This window comes from Taeniopygia guttata, chromosome W (assembly GCF_048771995.1).
Source record: "Taeniopygia guttata chromosome W, bTaeGut7.mat, whole genome shotgun sequence".
Taxonomy (NCBI): Eukaryota; Metazoa; Chordata; class Aves; order Passeriformes; family Estrildidae; genus Taeniopygia; species Taeniopygia guttata.
Window position 1 is genome coordinate 22,750,091 of NC_133064.1, and position 17,769 is coordinate 22,767,859.

Consider the following 17,769-nt stretch of genomic DNA (forward strand, 5'->3'; position numbering starts at 1 on the left):
TCACTCAGCTGCTTCAGACATGAGTAGAACCCCATGCTGGAGGTACACTCACTCGTTCGCTCGTTCACTCCCTTTATACACCACGCACTCACATGACTACAAACACATTAACCACACAATGTCCGGACACTACAAGCACACAAACTTTGGGTTACTCGACTCACCCCCAGAGTTGCTAGCGGCAGCTCTATTGGAACAGTGAACCCGTCTCCAGTCCAGCCGCCCTATCAGCTGGACTGCCTGCAGGCACAGGAACGAGGCTGGGCACTCAGACGTCTCTGAGTGACTGACCAGCAGTCCTGTCTCTCTCTCTCTCCCCCCAGGGCCCTTTTGATACATACCGTCTATCCATACACTAACAGGTCGTTGTTTGACTCCGCAGGTGGCAAGCCGAGGCAGAGCAGAGCCCCCTCCAGGGAAATTCCCCGGGGTGCGCCAAGGAGGTCCGTTCTCCCCTCTGCCCCTGCGAGGACAGAAAACCCTCCTGCCTGGCCCTTGTAATGAAATGCGGATTAGAAATCAAAACCCCACCATTCCAATAAGGATTTGTGTCGTGGTTTGACATGGGAAAAAGAATCTTCTCGGCAGGAAGAGGTCAATCCATGTGATAAATTATGACACGGGACCAATTTGTGTCATTTTATAAAGAGAATTTTATTAATTTAGCAAGCAAGCAGTACGGGCAAATGCAGCGCTGGGCGGCCGGGGAGCCTCTGCTCCCACCAACGGCTCGCGCCGCACCTCCCGGTCTTTCAGTTCTTATACCCCTTCAGTTCCGGACTTTGTGATATTCTCGACGTGCTCTGCATCTGCGCGGCGTGTTGCTAGGGGTCTTTTTTTTCTGCTGTCCAGTGGTCGTTTGAGGAAAGCTCCTATTCTTCTTCCCCCGAGGTAGCGTTAACCCTGCAATAACTTCTCCAAATATGGTAACACAGCTTTTAAAGATCTCTCAATTCCACTATCTACTAATAGCAGTACATCCTGCCCTCCTGCCCCACTGTTTCCTGTGACTTACACAGTCCCTGTGACTTTTCCTGATGAACAAAAACTATGCTATTGTCTTTCACAAATCCCCCCTTTTGTCTTTTCATCATTTTGTTCATCAAACCTTTGTAATTCTTGGTGGCTTATAACTGGGATCTCTTCCATTTCTAGGTTTTCTGGTATTGACTCATATTTTGCTCTAATCAGCATCAGGTGTGATGCTTCTAGCCTTCCCTTAATAATGACAGTTCTCCGAGTTCACAATTTTACCACTGGAATCCTTCTGCAGAGGTTTATATCCATAAGGCCCCCATGATACTTTAAGGAATTTATCTCCTGCTACTGACCAATCTGAAGCTTTTGTTTCACAGCCCCAGTGCCCACAGAAATATTCTCCAGGGTAGTTGCAATACCCTTTCCCTGGGTTTGATGCTGGGCACATATAAAATCCGTTTCTATCCAAACAAGGCTCTATAGGGGGTAGTTCACATAACTGTGGGTTAAAACTAGGGGATCTGGATGTTATCTGGTTCTGAATTCCCACACCATCCACTCGGGTTAGTGTCTACTTAAAAGGTCGATGTAAAGCTTGGGAGCCCTCTCCTTAGTATAGGGTAAAAAAAAAACAAAAACATTGTAATACCAGTAATTTGCCAATAAGGGTGGAGTCCTGACCTTGCATTTACTATATAATGTCTTATTTTCCCCTTTTGGGTTTGTTGCCCTGTTGGTGTCTCGGGGGTAATCAGACTGGTCTTCTGGAGGAACTTAGTACTTGGCTGGCAATAGTTGGAGCATTTCAGCATTATTCTATTTTTGGGGGGCCTGGCTCTTTCCCCTCTGCCTCGCCCGCCGACTCGGGTGCTTCAAGCCGCGGGGTAAACCATCTTCTCGGCAGCAGCGGTACTCGCCTGAGCGCCCATTCCCCTGCTCCTGCCTAACTTTGTACTGTTCCCAGTTCTTATCCTTGACCGGGGGTGGGTCACACGGGACCCCCTTTAGTTCCCTTCGACAACACTCTTTTATAATTTGGGCAACAAATGGAGGGGGCTCGTTAGAGTGGAAACAAAAGTTTTCTGGATGCACCCCTCTGGTGTAAATTTTCCTCAGATTCAAAGGGAATCCACTGATTTCCCACTCCCCTAATTTCAACACAGCTTTGGTTAATTCTCGTTCAGTCGTGTAACATTCTGTACAAACCCCAGTGGGCAGCCTCCCCCTTCGGCACTGGACTCCCCACCGTTCTTGGCAAACTTTACATGCAAAGCATACAAAAGGATAACAATCACAGTTTACCTTATTACAAATTATCAAATAATCACTAACAAGCAGGTAATTATATCCCTCTTGCTCCCCTTTGTGACCAACTTGAATGATGTATACAGAGTTCATCAGTTTTTCTTAATGGTAACCTTCAAGTCCCCAGGCTGGCTGGTCACCTTCCAGTGGTCGTCTGTGGTGACTGGACCTTTGACGTGGCTCGCATGAGTCCACCCCTTCTCAGCTGTTCTGATAGCAGTTTCTGTGGTAAGCAAACAACAAACGGACCTTCCCAACGTGAGGTCAGGCAGGTTTCTTTCCAAGTTTTAATAAGTACTTTATCCCCAGGCTTTATTTTGTGAATGGGGAGGTCCAAAGGTGGTCTCTGCACTAACAGCCCCTTTTTCTGGAGCTCCTCTCTCCTATTCATTATCTGTGTGATGTAGGTGTTGATTTGAAAATTTTCTATACATGGGTGGTTCATGGGGGCCTCAATGTCATATGGCATCCCAAACAGCATCTCAAGGGGTGAAACCCCCACATCAGTGGAGGTTGGGTACGGATGTTCAACAGTGCTAGAGGGGTAAGCATTTTACCCATGACATAACTTAGTCAATTGTTTCTTAATTTCCCCATTCATCTTTTCCACCCTTCCGGAACTTTGTGGGTGCCATGGGGTGTGATGTTTCCACTGTATTCTCAGAGTATTAAAAATGTCCTTTGTCACCTTCGAGGTGAAGTGAGGGCCCTGGTCTGAGTCCACCGCCACCAATATACCATATCTGGGGATAACCTCTTCCAGTATTATTTTTACTACATCATGTGCAGTTGCCCTTGCTGTGGGGAAGGCTTCCACATAGTGGGTGAGGTGATCCACTATGACTAGCAAGTACTTATACCTTCCTATTTTAGGTAACTGTGAAATCCACCTGTACGTGAGAAAAGGGTCTGTGAACCAGCTCTGACCACCCATCACTCTCTCTCTTTGCTGCTGCTTATTTACCTTTAAGCAGATTAGACAGCGACTGGTCACCTGCTTGGCCAGGTTATATACCCCTATACACATATCTTTAATAGCAAATTGGTCTATTAGTGCTTGAGTTCCCCAGTGCGTTTTGCCGTGCATTGCCTGTAATACTCTCAATGCCATCGCTTTTGGCAACACCTCCCGACCATCAGGTAATATCCATTTACCTTCCTCTTTTTCCCATACCCCCATTCAGTTCAATTTTTGTTTTTCTTGAACAGTAAATGTTCAAATGAATTTTGGGCCATGTGAACAGCAATATTTCTCCTCAGGGCTTTCACAAAAACATTCCAAACCACCCCCACAGGTGGTACAATTCTCCCGTCGCATGTTCATCGGTTTATATTTTAAAGTTAGTAGTGCCGCTCTTTTTGCCTCCTGGTCAGCTAGATTATTTCCTCTGATTGTGTTTCCCATGCCCTTCTGGTGTCCCCGTATGTACACTATAGCTATCTCTTTTGGACCCCTTATTGCCTGCAAAATCTGTTTTATCATGCAGCAGTCCTTTACCCTGTGAATTGATTAAACCTCTTTCCTCCCAAATTTTCCCGAAAGTGTGCACAACACCATAGGCATATTTTGAGTCAGTGTAAATTGTCCCCGCCTTTCCCTCTAATAATCTTAGAGCCCTTAATACTGCATACAATTCGCATGCCTGGGCGGACCAACTGGGGCTCAGGGGACCAGATTCCTTTACCTGTAGGGTTTTCCCATCAATTATAGCATATCCCGACCTTCTTTTCCCTTCAAGTACCCTGGATGATCCATCCACAAACAGCTTATCCCCTGTTTCCAGTTCTTCCCCCTCCAGGTCTGGTCTAATCTTTATTTGTTCTTCTATTTGCTGGAGGCAATCATGTGCTAATTCTGAGCAAGGCTCACCATACAGAAACTGTGCAGGATTTTGGAGGGCAGTGGCCTCAAGTGTTAATTTAGGGGATGAAATTAGGATTCCTTCATACTTCAAAAGCCTAGCCTCTGTAATCCATTTTTCTGCTTTCGGCTGCAATACTCCCCTTATGTTATGTGGGGACATTACCCTTAACTCGCTTCCAGAGGTAATCTTACCGGTTTCTTCTACCAGCAAAGCAGCTGCCACTATTGCCTGTAAACAGGTGGGCCACCCACGACTAACAGGATCCAGAAGCTTTGATAAGTAGGCTACTGGTTTCTTACTCCCAGCCCAATCTTGAGCCAAAACTCCATATGCCGTCCCCCCATCTACATTAACAAACAGATAAAAAGGTCTCTTCAGATCAGGGAGGCTAAGTACAGGTGCAATCCAGTCAAGAGTCAAGTTTAGATACTGACACTTAAAATAACCAATTAAAAGTAGACACGCCTCTGAGAACACAGAGGGGTTAAAAGCAGAATTCCCAAGAGAATTAGCTCTCTCTGGTTCCGGTCATCACAAGGTACAGACCTCCTTCAGCAACTACCAGTTCAAGAATAGACGGAGAGAGCTAAAGAGAGTGTAAAGATGCCCTTCGTCTTCAGAGGAAAAAAAGCAATCTCTGTTTTTAGACCCTCTGCCCCAGGGGAAAATGAGAGAGATTATAGTCCCGAAATAAAACACTAGACTATTGTTCCTAATAGTCCTTAGCAAAGCATCCTTAAAAGAGCCCTATAAGCAATCTCTATCCCTGCACAGTAGTAAGAACACTGTAACATAAAAAAAAGTGTGTCACACTAGCCAGTGTGTCTGAGCAGTGCCACATATAACATGAAAACACAAGAGGTAGCAGCTGTGTTTCCTAAGAGTCTGTAATACAAGGGGGACTCCTCTCTTCCTCAATAAACTCAGTATTAATTATCTTAAAAGATAAAAACTTAATTAAAGATCCAAATGAGTCTCACTATAATTTAGTAGAGTTAAGTAATAGGAAGAGAAATATTTTAGAAAGTTTTCATTTTAAATTTTGTATAGTTTTTTCCTTTTCTTTCTTTTCCTTTTATAGTAACAGTAGTAATAGTATAATAAATTATTTTCTTTATTATTAAGTTTAGCCTGCTTTACTCTGTTCTCAATTGCATTTCACAATATTTAATTGATAAATTGCATTTTCATGGGGTGCTGGCATCGTGCCAGCGTCAAACCATAACACATATAAAAGTTTTATCTTTCCACTGAAATTTCCTATCCACTACCTGCAGTACCCAAATAGTCCCAATAATTGCCTTACTTGCCTTTTAGTCCTCGGGGCTAGGATTGAGAGAATCTCCTTCTCCTGTCTCACTGCCTCCTCCTCTCATCCTGCACCTTAAAGGCTTTTTGCACATTCTGTCCCCTAGGGACGGCTCTCTTAATGCCCTGTATGATTATGTTCTGCAGGTCGTCCATATGGGTCCTATGCTGCGGGTCTTGGTTATTCCATTGGGGATTTTGCAGGGGCCTTTTAGTGTCTGCTAATGGTCCCTGTTGATGTTTATTATCCTAGGTTCTCATCCCCATTTCCCTTATAATTCTCCTTTTCTCTTTAAAATCCCCCAAACTCCGGGTCAAATCCCCCCCCAGATTTGGGTCAGAACTTCCTAATTTTGGGTCCATACCCCCCAGATTTGGGTCACAACTCCCCAGATTTGGGTCAGAATCCCCCAGATTTGTGTCAAAACCTCTAAATTTCAGGTCCAAGTCTTTAAATTCTGCCTCCAAACCCCCAAATTTGGGTCAGAACCTCCCAGATTCGGCTCAGAAGCTCCTGGTTTTGGGTCAGAACCCCCTAAAATCTCCTTAAAACTCCCCGAATTTGGGTCAGAACCTCCTGGATTTGGGACAGAACCCTCCAAACTCGGCTCCAAATCTCCAAAACCTCTTTAAAATCCCCCAAATTTGGGTCCAAACCTCCCAAATTTGGGTCCAAACTTTTCCAAAACCTCCTTAAAATAGTGGATCATTTTTGCTTTATCTTTTCCCTTTCCCCTACTGGGAAAGGCATGCCAATTATTTATCATTACTCCTAGAGGACTATCCTCAGGAATCTGGGGAAGCTTTGCAGGGGTTCCCCCACCCATGGGACCAGAGGGCTTGCTCTTCCTCTGTCCCATCTTCCGGAGTGCACTCAATTTTTCACACACACGCTCCCCTGGTTCGTGGCCCAAGCCCTCTCGGGTATTGGGAACCGCACTACTGAGGGTCCGCACTCACTTGGTCTCTATGAGACCTCTCACACACAACACTCTGGGAAAACCACCCCAAACCGAGCGGGAAACCGGCCTATACTCACGCGTCCTGCGTCTTCGCTCGGATCTTCGTGCACAAAGTTTACAGGGGTAACCGGTTCTCCTTTGCCCGCAGCTTAATTTAGGTTCGTCGGTAGAGAGACCGGGAGGTCTGGGACAATCGGGCCGCCAAAAAAAAGGCGGGGCGCCTCCCGAGGGTCCCAGAACAACCAGGCTATTTCTCTATCCGAGTCACGGCACCAAGTTGTGATAAATTATGACACGGGACCAATTTGTGTCATTTTATAAAGAGAATTTTATTAATTTAGCAAGCAAGCAGTACGGGCAAATGCAGCGCTGGGCGGCCGGGGAGCCTCTGCTCCCACCAACGGCTCGCGCCGCACCTCCCGGTCTTTCAGTTCTTATACCCCTTCAGTTCCGGACTTTGTGATATTCTCGACGTGCTCTGCATCTGCGCGGCGTGTTGCTAGGGGTCTTTTTTTTCTGCTGTCCAGTGGTCGTTTGAGGAAAGCTCCTATTCTTCTTCCCCCGAGGTAGCGTTAACCCTGCAATAACTTCTCCAAATATGGTAACACAGCTTTTAAAGATCTCTCAATTCCACTATCTACTAATAGCAGTACATCCTGCCCTCCTGCCCCACTGTTTCCTGTGACTTACACAGTCCCTGTGACTTTTCCTGATGAACAAAAACTATGCTATTGTCTTTCACAATCCATTCAGGGGTCAGGTTTGGATACTGACATTTGGAGTGACCAATTGGGGGTGGACATGCCTCTGAGAACACAGAGGGGTTAAAAGCAGAATTCCCAGGAGAACTCCCTCTTTGGTTGCGGTCAGGGTGCAGTGCAGGACTCTCCCCTGCGCGGCCCGTGGCTGGGTGGGGGAGGGGAAGGCCCGCGGCCTGACTGAGGTAAGGCCGAAGGGTGGAGGGGGACTGGAACTGGGCTGGCCCCCTGCAGGGTGGAAAAATCTGGCATTACGCCGCAGGGAAGGAGCCCCCCCCCCCCCCCCCCCCCCTCCCGCAAGGCCACAAAGTGCCCAGCCGTGGGAGACACAGATCTGGGCACAGAGCCAGCCAGGGAGTCGGGACTTTTAACCCTTCCTGAGAAATGAAAGCTTTGTGAAATTTTACTCCTCCTCGGTTTGAAAGAGAGGAAGAGAGACAGCTTGAACCCTGGGATGTTAAAAGGGGAAATTATAGGTGGGAGGAGATGATGGAGTGGCTTTTGGCTGGACTTTTTCTTGTTAGCCATAGACTGAACCAATTTTCTCCTCCAAGAGAGACTGTATTTTAGGAGGATGCCGGTGAGCCAAGAGACCTGCTTCAGCAGCTGGGAAAAGACAGAAGTGGAGCGAACAGAGAAAAGTTTGGGAGGTTTGTGGTGGTGCACCCAGTCTTCAAAGAAGAAGAGAAAAAGATCTCTGTTCCTGAGACCCTCAGCCCCAGGGGGAAATGGGGGGGACTGCGGTCCCAAAAATGAAAAACTGAACTGTTGTTTTTCCCCTCTTGGCAGGGCATCCTTGAAAGAAAAAATACTAAGAGCAGTCTGTCCATCCATGCATTGGTGGTGAGAGCACTGTGCATGGAAAGGAGAGGGTCACCACTGGCAAACTTTTTTCTCCGGGCGGTGCCATATGTGACATGGAAACACAGGATGTGGCAGCTGTGTTTCTTGGGGGGTCTGTGGCACAGGAGAGGCTCCTCTCTCCCTGCAGATGGACTGGGTGTTGATTATCTGGAGGGTGGGAACCTGATTGGGGTCCAGGTTGTGTCTCACTGTGGTTTGCTGGAGTTGGGTGGTGGGAGGAAGAATGCTTTGGAAGGTTTTCATTTTGAATTTTGTGTGTGTTTTTTCTTTTTTTTTTTTTTTTTCTTTTATAGTAGTATAGGAGTAATAGTAGCTTAATAATTTTTTTTTCCTAGTTATTAAGCTTGGGCCTGCTCTGCTCTGTTTCCTGATCGCATTTCACAGCATTCAATTGAGAGGCTGCATTTTCATGGGGGCGCTGGCATTGTGCCAGTGCCAAACCATGACAATTTGTAAGGAACGGTATGTTTTTATTACAGTGCTGGACACATGTGAGGGATCTTTCCCCTTCAATGGACATGCACACCCCTGAGAACTCCGGATCCTTTTTTATTACCCTTAACTAATTTCCATATGCATAGAATTTCACAATAGGTTCATGCATATTCATTATGCTGATTTCACATTACACTTACAGCTAGTTACACTTGTACTCAGTTTTTGTCAGAAAGTACAGAAAGAACTCCTGGGTCACTCTGCGCTGTATAGACTAGGGAGCAAGAGGCTGGAGAGAAGCACTGTAGAAAGGGACCCAGGCTTCTGGCCACTGGCAAGCTGAATGTGAGTCAGCAGTGCCCTGGCAGCCAGGAGAGCCAATCCTGTCCTGGGATGCATCAGGCACAGCATTGCCAGCTGGGCAAGGGAAGCAATTTTTCTGCTCTGCTCTGCTCTGTTCTGCTCTGCTCTGGGGCAGCCTAGCAAGCTCAAAGAGGCACATTTCACCTAAATCCAAATGGATTTCTACCCTGTTAAATTTTCACTCTGTCTCAGGACCTGCAGCTTGGAGAAAGGAGTTCGCTGCCACCAGCATAACCCAGCAGGCAACCTTTTTTCTGCTGCTGGGCCCCTCATCCCCCTGCCCTACCAGGACATCCCACAGGTTCCATCTATTGCAGTGAAGAGTTGATACATTCTCATCCACTGCCCTGGGATTTCTGCTCATCCCTTTTGTTCCAGCCTGCTGCTCCCAAGAGTCCTGCTAGGGGCACCGGGATCAGCTGCCCCAGGGGTTTGTGAAGCAAAGCCTTTCATCTCTTCCCGTCTCGGCCAAGCTGCCATTGCCATATGCTCCCCAAGCCCGCGCCAGAGCACCCCCTGCAGCCATGTGGGGATCGCCGCATCTGCCCTGTCCACCGCGAGCCTGCCAGCACCCTTGCCGGCTGTGACAGTAACTACACCAAAGGGGAAAGTGCCACAGATGAAAAGGCTGTCACTGGGTTCCTGGTTCTGTTTGCTGTTAATGCCGTAGTTGTTGTTGTTTGTTTGCTTTATTATACATACTAGTAAAGAAATGTTATTCCTGTTCTCATATTTTTGCCTGAGAGCCCCTTAATTTCAAAATTCTAATAATTCAGAGGGAGGGGGTTTACATTCTCCATTCCAAGGGAGGCTTTTCTGCCTTCTCTAGCAGACACTTGTCTTGTAAACCAAAACACCAGTGGCAAACACACACATGCACGCCCCGCCTCCCCCCCAGCTGATCTGGGGCAGGTTGGAAAAGCGGTGAAAGAAAAAAACATTGAGAAACCACTCCAAAAGCAAATTCCCCCACCCCCATGCCGGATTGACCCGGGATTGCTAGCAATTACTGACCTTAGACAGATACACAATACACACACAGATACAAACTACATACTACACAGCAAAAAGAGCTACCTTTATATTACCTCCTGCAGGATCTTGGAACCGTGGTGTCTCAACCTCAGGCTGCTGCATGGAATTCTTTAGATTGCGGCAGGAAAGAATTCCTTGCAGGATGTTTCTGATCCAGAAGAAGGGTACCAGGTTCTCTTGTCCCATTTGGGTGTGCCAGAATAACTGTTGCCTCTGGCCCAACCTGGAAATGAAACTCAAGATAATTTTAGTAAGGAGGTAATATAAAAGTGGATCTTTATTTGAAGGCCTTCAGGAGCAGTTATGGAAAGATATCCAGAAAAGCCCACCCAAACGGGGTAAATACAGTTTTATAAATTTTAGGAAATTAGCATAATTGGTAAAAAGCACCAATTAGGAGGACAAGTGGTGATGCAATTCCTCCCCAGGTCAAGCCCCTTCTCTGGAGTCCCCTCCTTCAGCACTAGCTGTACTTTGTCCATGAGCATATATCTCAAAGAGTTGTTGTCAGCCTTGGCTCCCAGGAAGAACCAAGATAGCACAGAGCCTTGTACCTCCCGAGATTTGGAGCTCTGGAATTTGTCTTTCTGCCTAGGGAAAGGCGATGGAAAAGCACTGGGAAAATGAGTCACTAATACAATAGGCTACAGAGCTACAAATTAATGTGTGAAGAATACAGAGAACATAGGAAAAAAAAAAAAAAAAGGCAAAACCCAAACCAGCATCACAATTGTAATATTAAGGAAATGCCTTTATTGTGAATGTAATATTTTATTCTTCAACAGTGGCATATAATCTTCCATATTTATTCTGGACCTCCGCGCTGTAAAATAAAAGCATATAGTTAAATGTATTCCACTAAAAGAATGGAAAATGGAGATGAAATATTTTTCAATGTTCTAGATTAACAAATAGCGCTTTAGTTTTAATTTTTGATTTAGACATTTATTTTTAACCTGTATAGGAACATACGCAGAGTGTCAAAGTATCAGCATCTACCCATAAGAACTCCATTTTTTCAGGGACAAATACAAAAAGATCAGTACCTGCAACCTATATTTATAGCTTCTTCCAGTTCTCCCACGCTGAAGAAACATGTCTCTAACTCACTTTAGAAAGGTCTGATAAACACAGTACTAGTAACCAGAAGTTTTAGAATTATTTTCACTGCCCAAATTCCAAAGCAAAAACAAACCCAAGGTCAGCCATTACAATCAGAAAGGTACTCAATTCATTATATTGCTAATGAAATTATTTTACAGTTTACCTCACCATTACAAAATTTATGCTAGAGGTCAAGGATCATATTACTATGCAAAATGATTAATTTTATTTCTAATTATAATACCATACTGAGATACATGAAGGAAAACTGATTTTCTCTATTAATATGATCACACTGTAGGTGTCCTTAAAATTTAACAAAGCTATGTGTCTTTTCATTTCAAACTCACACCCGTCTCTTCAGTTCTTCATATTTTGTGCATTCTCCCTTTTTAAGCATCAGTGTTCACAACTGAAAATTGTTACAGAACAAAAGCAGGCTTTTCTTGCCTTTTATGTACAATGGCATATTTGCAAATATTGCAGAAAATATTTATATAAAGTTTAATCAAATGTAGAAATACAAGCAGTAACTTACTAATACATAACTTATACTAGCTCGAGGAATATTTTAGACTTCAGTTGCCTGGTAATAGCCTTTGCTGGTCTAAGAACAGACTCTTGTGCTCCTGTACAGCATATTCAAATTACACGTTAAACAGCTGTTACACAAGAGGTAGTGACTGTGATTAATGTAGGCTATGACTATCACAAGCTGTCTGCATGGCTGTATCTCTCTAATTAGTGACACCACAAGCTACTAATTAGTGAGAGTTGGGTACCTTGTATATTAAGATTTTGTAGTTTGGGTACTGTGCATCAAAGCGGTGAAAACTCAAAGTATACACTTGCCAAGAATTACAATGTAATATCGTATTTTAAACTTGGAAGGAGGTGTAGAAATAAGATAAATACTAGGCAAATACAGACAATACACAACAATAAATGAAACTTACTTGAATATATTCAATCTCTTCATCTGACATTAGCTTTCGTCTGTATTTCTGAGGTAAGGTTCTCATTGATTCAGAAGTGTCTGGTATACCTTGTAGTCTACTAACAGGTGAAATATTTTGAAATCCTGGTGATCTGCCTCCTACAGACTCCTGTGCTTTTGAAGCACCAAGAGATGGCATACTTGTTTGTAGAGATTCCAGTACTGAAATCCAGATTGCAAAACCATTACAGAAATATAACAAGACTTTAAAATTATTTAGTGAGTAGCCAATAAAAGTTACCAGTTGACAATGTTATTCATTATAAAAAATACTAAAAAGAATTAAAATAATTAAAATATACGCTACTTCTCCACAAACTGTTTTTATTGTTGCTAAATATACCAAGAACACGGTGAAAAAATTCTGAAAGTAAAAGAAAGCATATTTGAGTGGCAGAAATACGGATGTGTGTTGGAATCTGTGGGTATTGGTGATTTTGAGATTGTAGAAAGTTTTTGGTTTTTTGCTTTGTTGCTAAAGAAGAAGCTATAATTTGTCTGTGTTGTTTTTAAGGTTGTTTATTTTGTTTATCTCTAACATATTCTGCTGCCCTGCCGTAGGTTTGTCTTGCAGGGCAGCGTGCGGGGCTCTGCCCCCAGTAGGATGTTACAAATATTATATATTAAAAACTACATGTGCTATATTTATAATAATGTGCCAATATTTATCATCTATGTTAAACAGTGTGTCTCCAGCCTAAACTAATAGAAAAATGCTAACACTACAGTGAAACATAGAAGGCATAAAAAAAAAAAGAAAAAGACAAGACACTCAATTTCCTCTATCTTATCCTCTCTGAACCCCTAATCTAAAAACCTAAAATTTTACTTTTGCACCCGTGTCACATTTAATTATTATTCTTATCAAACACTCAAAGCTTATAATTCATCCTATAAAATTGAAAACTCCTCTCCATAGACAAAAATCACAGACAGTATCTCTCAAGGCTCTGTACAAGAGAGTTCCTAATCCCTGCCAAGGTCCCAGACCTGCCAGGGCAGCCAGAAGAAAGCCCTAAATTCCCACAGATGTGGAAACAGAAGATAAATCAACATAGATCCTAACAAAGGCTTTTTCACTGGGAAGCTGTACTTGCCGAAGCAGCATGAAGTATCAAATATGTGTGTGCAGGGGATTATGTAGAAAGATAAATAAATAACATCCAACTAAGATGATGCTTTTTGATTACTGCAACTGTAAAGACAAACAAATGAAAAAGAGATAGAGGCTTAGAGAAAGAAAAAGCTCACAACTACGGCGTACCACAACATGTAATAGAATGCTATACCCATTCTTAATATTACAAAATGTCATCAAGAAAGTAAGGTCCCAAACAGAGTAAGGAGGAAGAGAACCCATCAAAAGGAGCAGAATCTGAACAGGGAGCATGCCATTAAACTGAAATTTTAAAATTTAAGAGCAAAAGGCAAAGGGAACAGAGGATGAAAACAAAAGAAAACAACACACAGATGATAATAGCTTTGGCTAGTAATGACTACAAAGTATTTTTAAGAAGTAACCTTATATATTAAAAAAAAAAGACAGTTTCTCCAAATTTGTTTTATATACCACATAAATATTTAGAAATTTGCCTAAGATTTTCTTCTATTGTATTTTTTAAAGTCTGGAGTGTATTTACAATAGAAGCATTAGCCAATCAAAAACCTAAAGTCAAGATTAAAAAATACCTGACCTAATACTGCTGTTGCTTAAGCTCAGATACAGTCCCTACTACAGTTTTCCCTTCCCTGTTTGAGACCATCATGTTGCAGTAGTAATATAATAATAGAATGTGGCTGACCTTTAAAGCACTCGCATCCCTAAAAGTATAGTCTTGATCTGCAGAGCTGTGTGTAGCTATGTAGAAGCAACATTCTGGTATGGTGAAACAGTTATTGCTACAGCATTCAAGCAAAGTGAAGTAGATTGCAATTCACTAGTGAGGCAGCAGAAATTAATTAATGTATAAAGGTCTAATATACTTTAAATATATAACCACAAAAATCTTGTGATGCAAAGATAAGCATAAGCTAAGTAACATGTTTTTAAGCCTTTGAGAAAGCAATTCACTGGCATGAAAGGTGGGGCAATTGGCTGAACTGGGCACAATATACAAAATTCTGACTGAAAGTTATCGCAGAATATAGTTCCTGAAGAATTCATAGGCAAGTCAGAAGTGGCACTGATGTTTATTGTAGATACTTTGCAGTGTTAATGGATAAACTAAAAGTTAAATCCTAAATATAATGCTGTGGCAAATACATAGTGTGGTATCATTTCTAAACAAATGACAATAACAACAGAGCTTCTTAAAATATCTACTACTTTAGTTTCAAATGCTTTATTGACTCAAATGGAATATTAAAACAACATATAGCTCATTAACTTAGATGTTCTAAATGTAACAGTATTGAGGTCCCTATAAATATAAACATAGCTATAGGTGTAAAAATTAATGTCAAAGATTGCAATGAAGTTATTTTTTTCTCAGTATTAATTATTAGCACAAAGAAACACTTCTTAAAATGTACAGTGGAATGGCTCTTAACCATAAATTAGGGTTTTAAATGCCACCACCATCACACACTCCAATTAGGAAAAGAAAGGATGAGGAAAATGCAACATAATTTTCTGCAAAGATCACCAAATGCCTAAGGCTGCTTCAAATTCACTTGGATACTATCACTTCAGGTAAATATTAGTATTTTCAAAAATATGACTTCTTATATAAGTAGAAAAACATCACTAGATATCCTTGTGATTCTGCCTTGACCAAAAAATAAAGGCATGCATATATTATGCAGTTGTATGGAGTCTGAAAAGGAAGCCTTCAAACTAAATGATGATTCAGAAACTCTGCTCAAAATCAGTTGAGTTGCATAGTCAAAGCAGAAAAATTGTGTGCTGATTCTTATATACGACAGTTTATGCAAAGAAATATGGCATAAATTGTATCTATAGATGAAATACTTACTTTTAGGTCTGGGACTACTTTTTCTGTCTGGGAACTTTATTAAGGGAGTATGTGGCTTGACTACCTAGAACAAGACAACGTAGTAGGAGAAATCGGGAAAATAACACATATTTATAGACAAACATTAATAAAATGAAATGCACAACAAATTATACAACCATTTCTATACTGCTGCTTTGTGCACCAGCACTGTGGTGAAATTACTACTTGAATTTTATTTTTACACAAAGACAAATTTCACCTTTAAAGGCACTACCCGACCCTAGTGTTCAGAACAGGAATAAGCATTCTCTTAATTTTCTCGCAGCAATCAGTGTGTATGCAGAAATAGCTACTACAGTAGCAAAAACGGAATGATGAAGTTTTAGCATGTGAAATTGCTAGCAGTGCTCTGTACCTGTACATATTTGTTCAGCTGGCTGGCTGGGATGGACTAGTTCCATTAAGGAAAAAACCCTATAAATTATAACGTCTGGTATTCAAAGCCACTGTGCTTATTTTTAAAATATGTCTTTTCAAGAAGACTCTGTTTCACCTTTGAAGGGAAGAAGTATGGCTTAGAAATGAAATACTGATTAGCACCCTCCCCTCTTGAAGAGCGACCGAAAAGAGGCAGCCTGCAGACTGCTCAGTAACATCCTTTGGTACCAGAACCAGAACGAGGAATCTAATGACCGGCTCTACCGGGCCGGCCCCGCCGCATGCTTCTTCCCCCGTACCAAGGACACCAGCCTCTCCAGCGGCGCCTCGGGCATCGGCCACCTTAGGACCGGCGGCCGCGCGCGAAGCGAGGCCTGCCACCCGCGCCAGGTTCCAGGTTCCAGGCCCCAGGCTCCCAGCCCCAGCCGCCCCAGCCGCCTCCCGGTCCGCAGGCCACACACTGCTACCTGTACCACTCTAGTGGCAGCCGCCATCTTACTGCCCATGGTTACGCCATATCCCAGCGCCAGAGGAGCAATACCAGGCCACGCCCATTATGAGCGGGGCCCAGAGAAGGGGCTGTTTGAAGCAGTGCCAAAATACAAATAAAATAAAGGGGCAACACATTAATATTTAAAAATAGCTTCAAGTAGCTCTGCATTTTATTTGAATTTTATCAAGATACAGCCAATCTACATTTTAAAAGCTGACTCTCACTTCTAAAGAGTGACGATGTTTTAATTTAAAATATTACTTTGGTGAGTTGACCTTGGCTAGACATCAGATGCCAGATGTGATTATGATTGGCTTTTCGCAAATATTAAATTGAATACTATATGTATTATGGAGGGTTATTTTGTAATACTGTATTAATCGTTTTTAAGTAGTGTGTTAAATATAGTTTTAGGTTACAACATGTTAAAATAGAAACTCTGTGATGCAAGATATTTTTTACTAGCTCAAGAAAAGGGATAAGATAATCAAGAAACTCTTTGCACAGAGATAACAGCGACATGAAACCTGAAGAGTTACAGCCTCCTTATCAGAAAAGACATTCTTCCACCTTCTCTCCGTCTTTAGGGAAGCACCAGGATTAAGGGGAAGAAGATGAAAAAAAACAGAAAAGTTCTTAATTTGCAAGGAATTTATGCATCATGTGTGAGATATATGAATATGCAACAGGCTATTGTTTTTAAGGGTTATTCCGTGCCCCCGTGTCAATGAAATCAAATTCTGAAGAAATCATCCCACGGAAGTCCCTGGAACGGAGCCAGATCCATCAAAATTCCTCCGGAGGTGAAAGGACTCAGCTGTTCAACATCTCGATTCCTTCTGGCCACAGGAGTCCTATCCTGTGCTCTGCTGGATGGACCTCGGGGATGATAGCTGAATCCTGGATTTGGTAAGCTCCCAAAGGGACCAAAATGGCAGAGACAACTCTCGAAAAAAGAGGCAGACGCATTCCAGAAACTAGAGCTCTTACTTGAAAAACAGCACCCAGTTAAGATCCCTGAGAAAGACTTTAAATTCCTGCTGCTGTGGGCAAGGAAAACTTACCCAGCTCTTACAGAAAAATATTTATTTGAACCCCGGTTATGGGAAGATGCTAGCATGAAATTATATGACTGCGTCACATCACAGGACCCAAATGCAGGGGCGCAGACCCCCAGGTCAACTGAGACTTTTTGTCCAGGGGTGGAAGGGCAGGGGAGCCCGCTGCCCCAGCACCCGGATTCCAGAGCCGTCCCCTAAAACTCGTGACCCGCCGCGCCGCCCCCCCCCCCCCACTTCCCCCAATTCCCGGAGGAAGCCCCCTCCCTTTGAGGATGAAGGGGATTTTCCCGGCGGGGAGAGGCAACAAATCCCAAGCTTTGAGTTACTCCTCGGTGAAGAGGAGGGAGACGGGAGACGATGTGTCTTTTTTCGCTTTACTTGCGTCTCTGCATGTTCCTGGGGGGGGGGGGAAGGGGGGTTGGAAGAGCCGCCCTTCTCCTCGCCACTTTCCCCCGCCCCTTTCCACGCCTTGGGAGGCGTCACAGGCGCCCGAGGCTTCAGTGGCAACGCCTTCGGTTTTCGGCAGGCCGCCCACAGCCTCTGTCACCACCCAGCCTCCGAAAAAGACATCACAAGGGCACGCCCCGCTCGGTTAGAGAGGCCCCGGGGCCGGCCGGTGCCATCCAGGTCCCTCCCACCCCCGCCCCCGAAGCCCGAACCGCGGCATGGAGGGCGGGAGTCACAGCAAGCGGGTCTGACGTCACCACACGCCCTTCCCAGCGGTCCGTGCAGGCTCAGTCCGTGCCAGCGACAGCGCATGCTCCCTGCGCACACCCAAGCCAACCTGCTGCCCTTCCCGTCTCCATTGGAGCCACAGCAGCCCCCCCCCCCCCCCCCCCTCCGCCT

General features: G+C 43.8%; 1 protein-coding gene and 1 long non-coding RNA gene across 2 annotated transcripts; both read right to left on the reverse strand.

The window, feature by feature from the left end:
• Positions 1 to 629: 629 nt before the first annotated feature.
• Positions 630 to 7,374, reverse strand: LOC140682091 (uncharacterized). Its single transcript, XR_012053337.1, has 2 exons — positions 6,496 to 7,374; positions 630 to 2,506 (listed from the first exon to the last, which is right to left on the reverse strand). It is a non-coding gene; the product is annotated as an uncharacterized lncRNA (long non-coding RNA).
• A 3,229-nt stretch (positions 7,375 to 10,603) lies between these two features.
• LOC115492298 (alpha-ketoglutarate dehydrogenase component 4) lies at positions 10,604 to 15,963 on the reverse strand. Its single transcript, XM_032744627.3, has 4 exons — positions 15,837 to 15,963; positions 14,950 to 15,013; positions 11,934 to 12,136; positions 10,604 to 10,696 (listed from the first exon to the last, which is right to left on the reverse strand). The coding sequence occupies exons 1-4, from the start codon at positions 15,873 to 15,875 to the stop codon at positions 10,679 to 10,681; spliced, it is 324 nt and encodes a 107-aa protein (XP_032600518.1). The 5' UTR covers positions 15,876 to 15,963; the 3' UTR covers positions 10,604 to 10,678.
• Between the last annotated feature and the right edge of the window lie 1,806 nt (positions 15,964 to 17,769).

Coding starts and splice junctions, on each gene's coding strand:
- LOC115492298 (XM_032744627.3), bottom strand. CDS start 15,875: ATGGGCAGTAAGATGGCGGCTGCCACTAGAGTGGTACAG. Junction 15,014..15,836: donor CTGCCACTAGAGTGGTACAG/GTAGCAGTGTGT, acceptor GTCTTGTTCTAG/GTAGTCAAGCCACATACTCC. Junction 12,137..14,949: donor AAGTAGTCCCAGACCTAAAA/GTAAGTATTTCA, acceptor TCTGGATTTCAG/TACTGGAATCTCTACAAACA.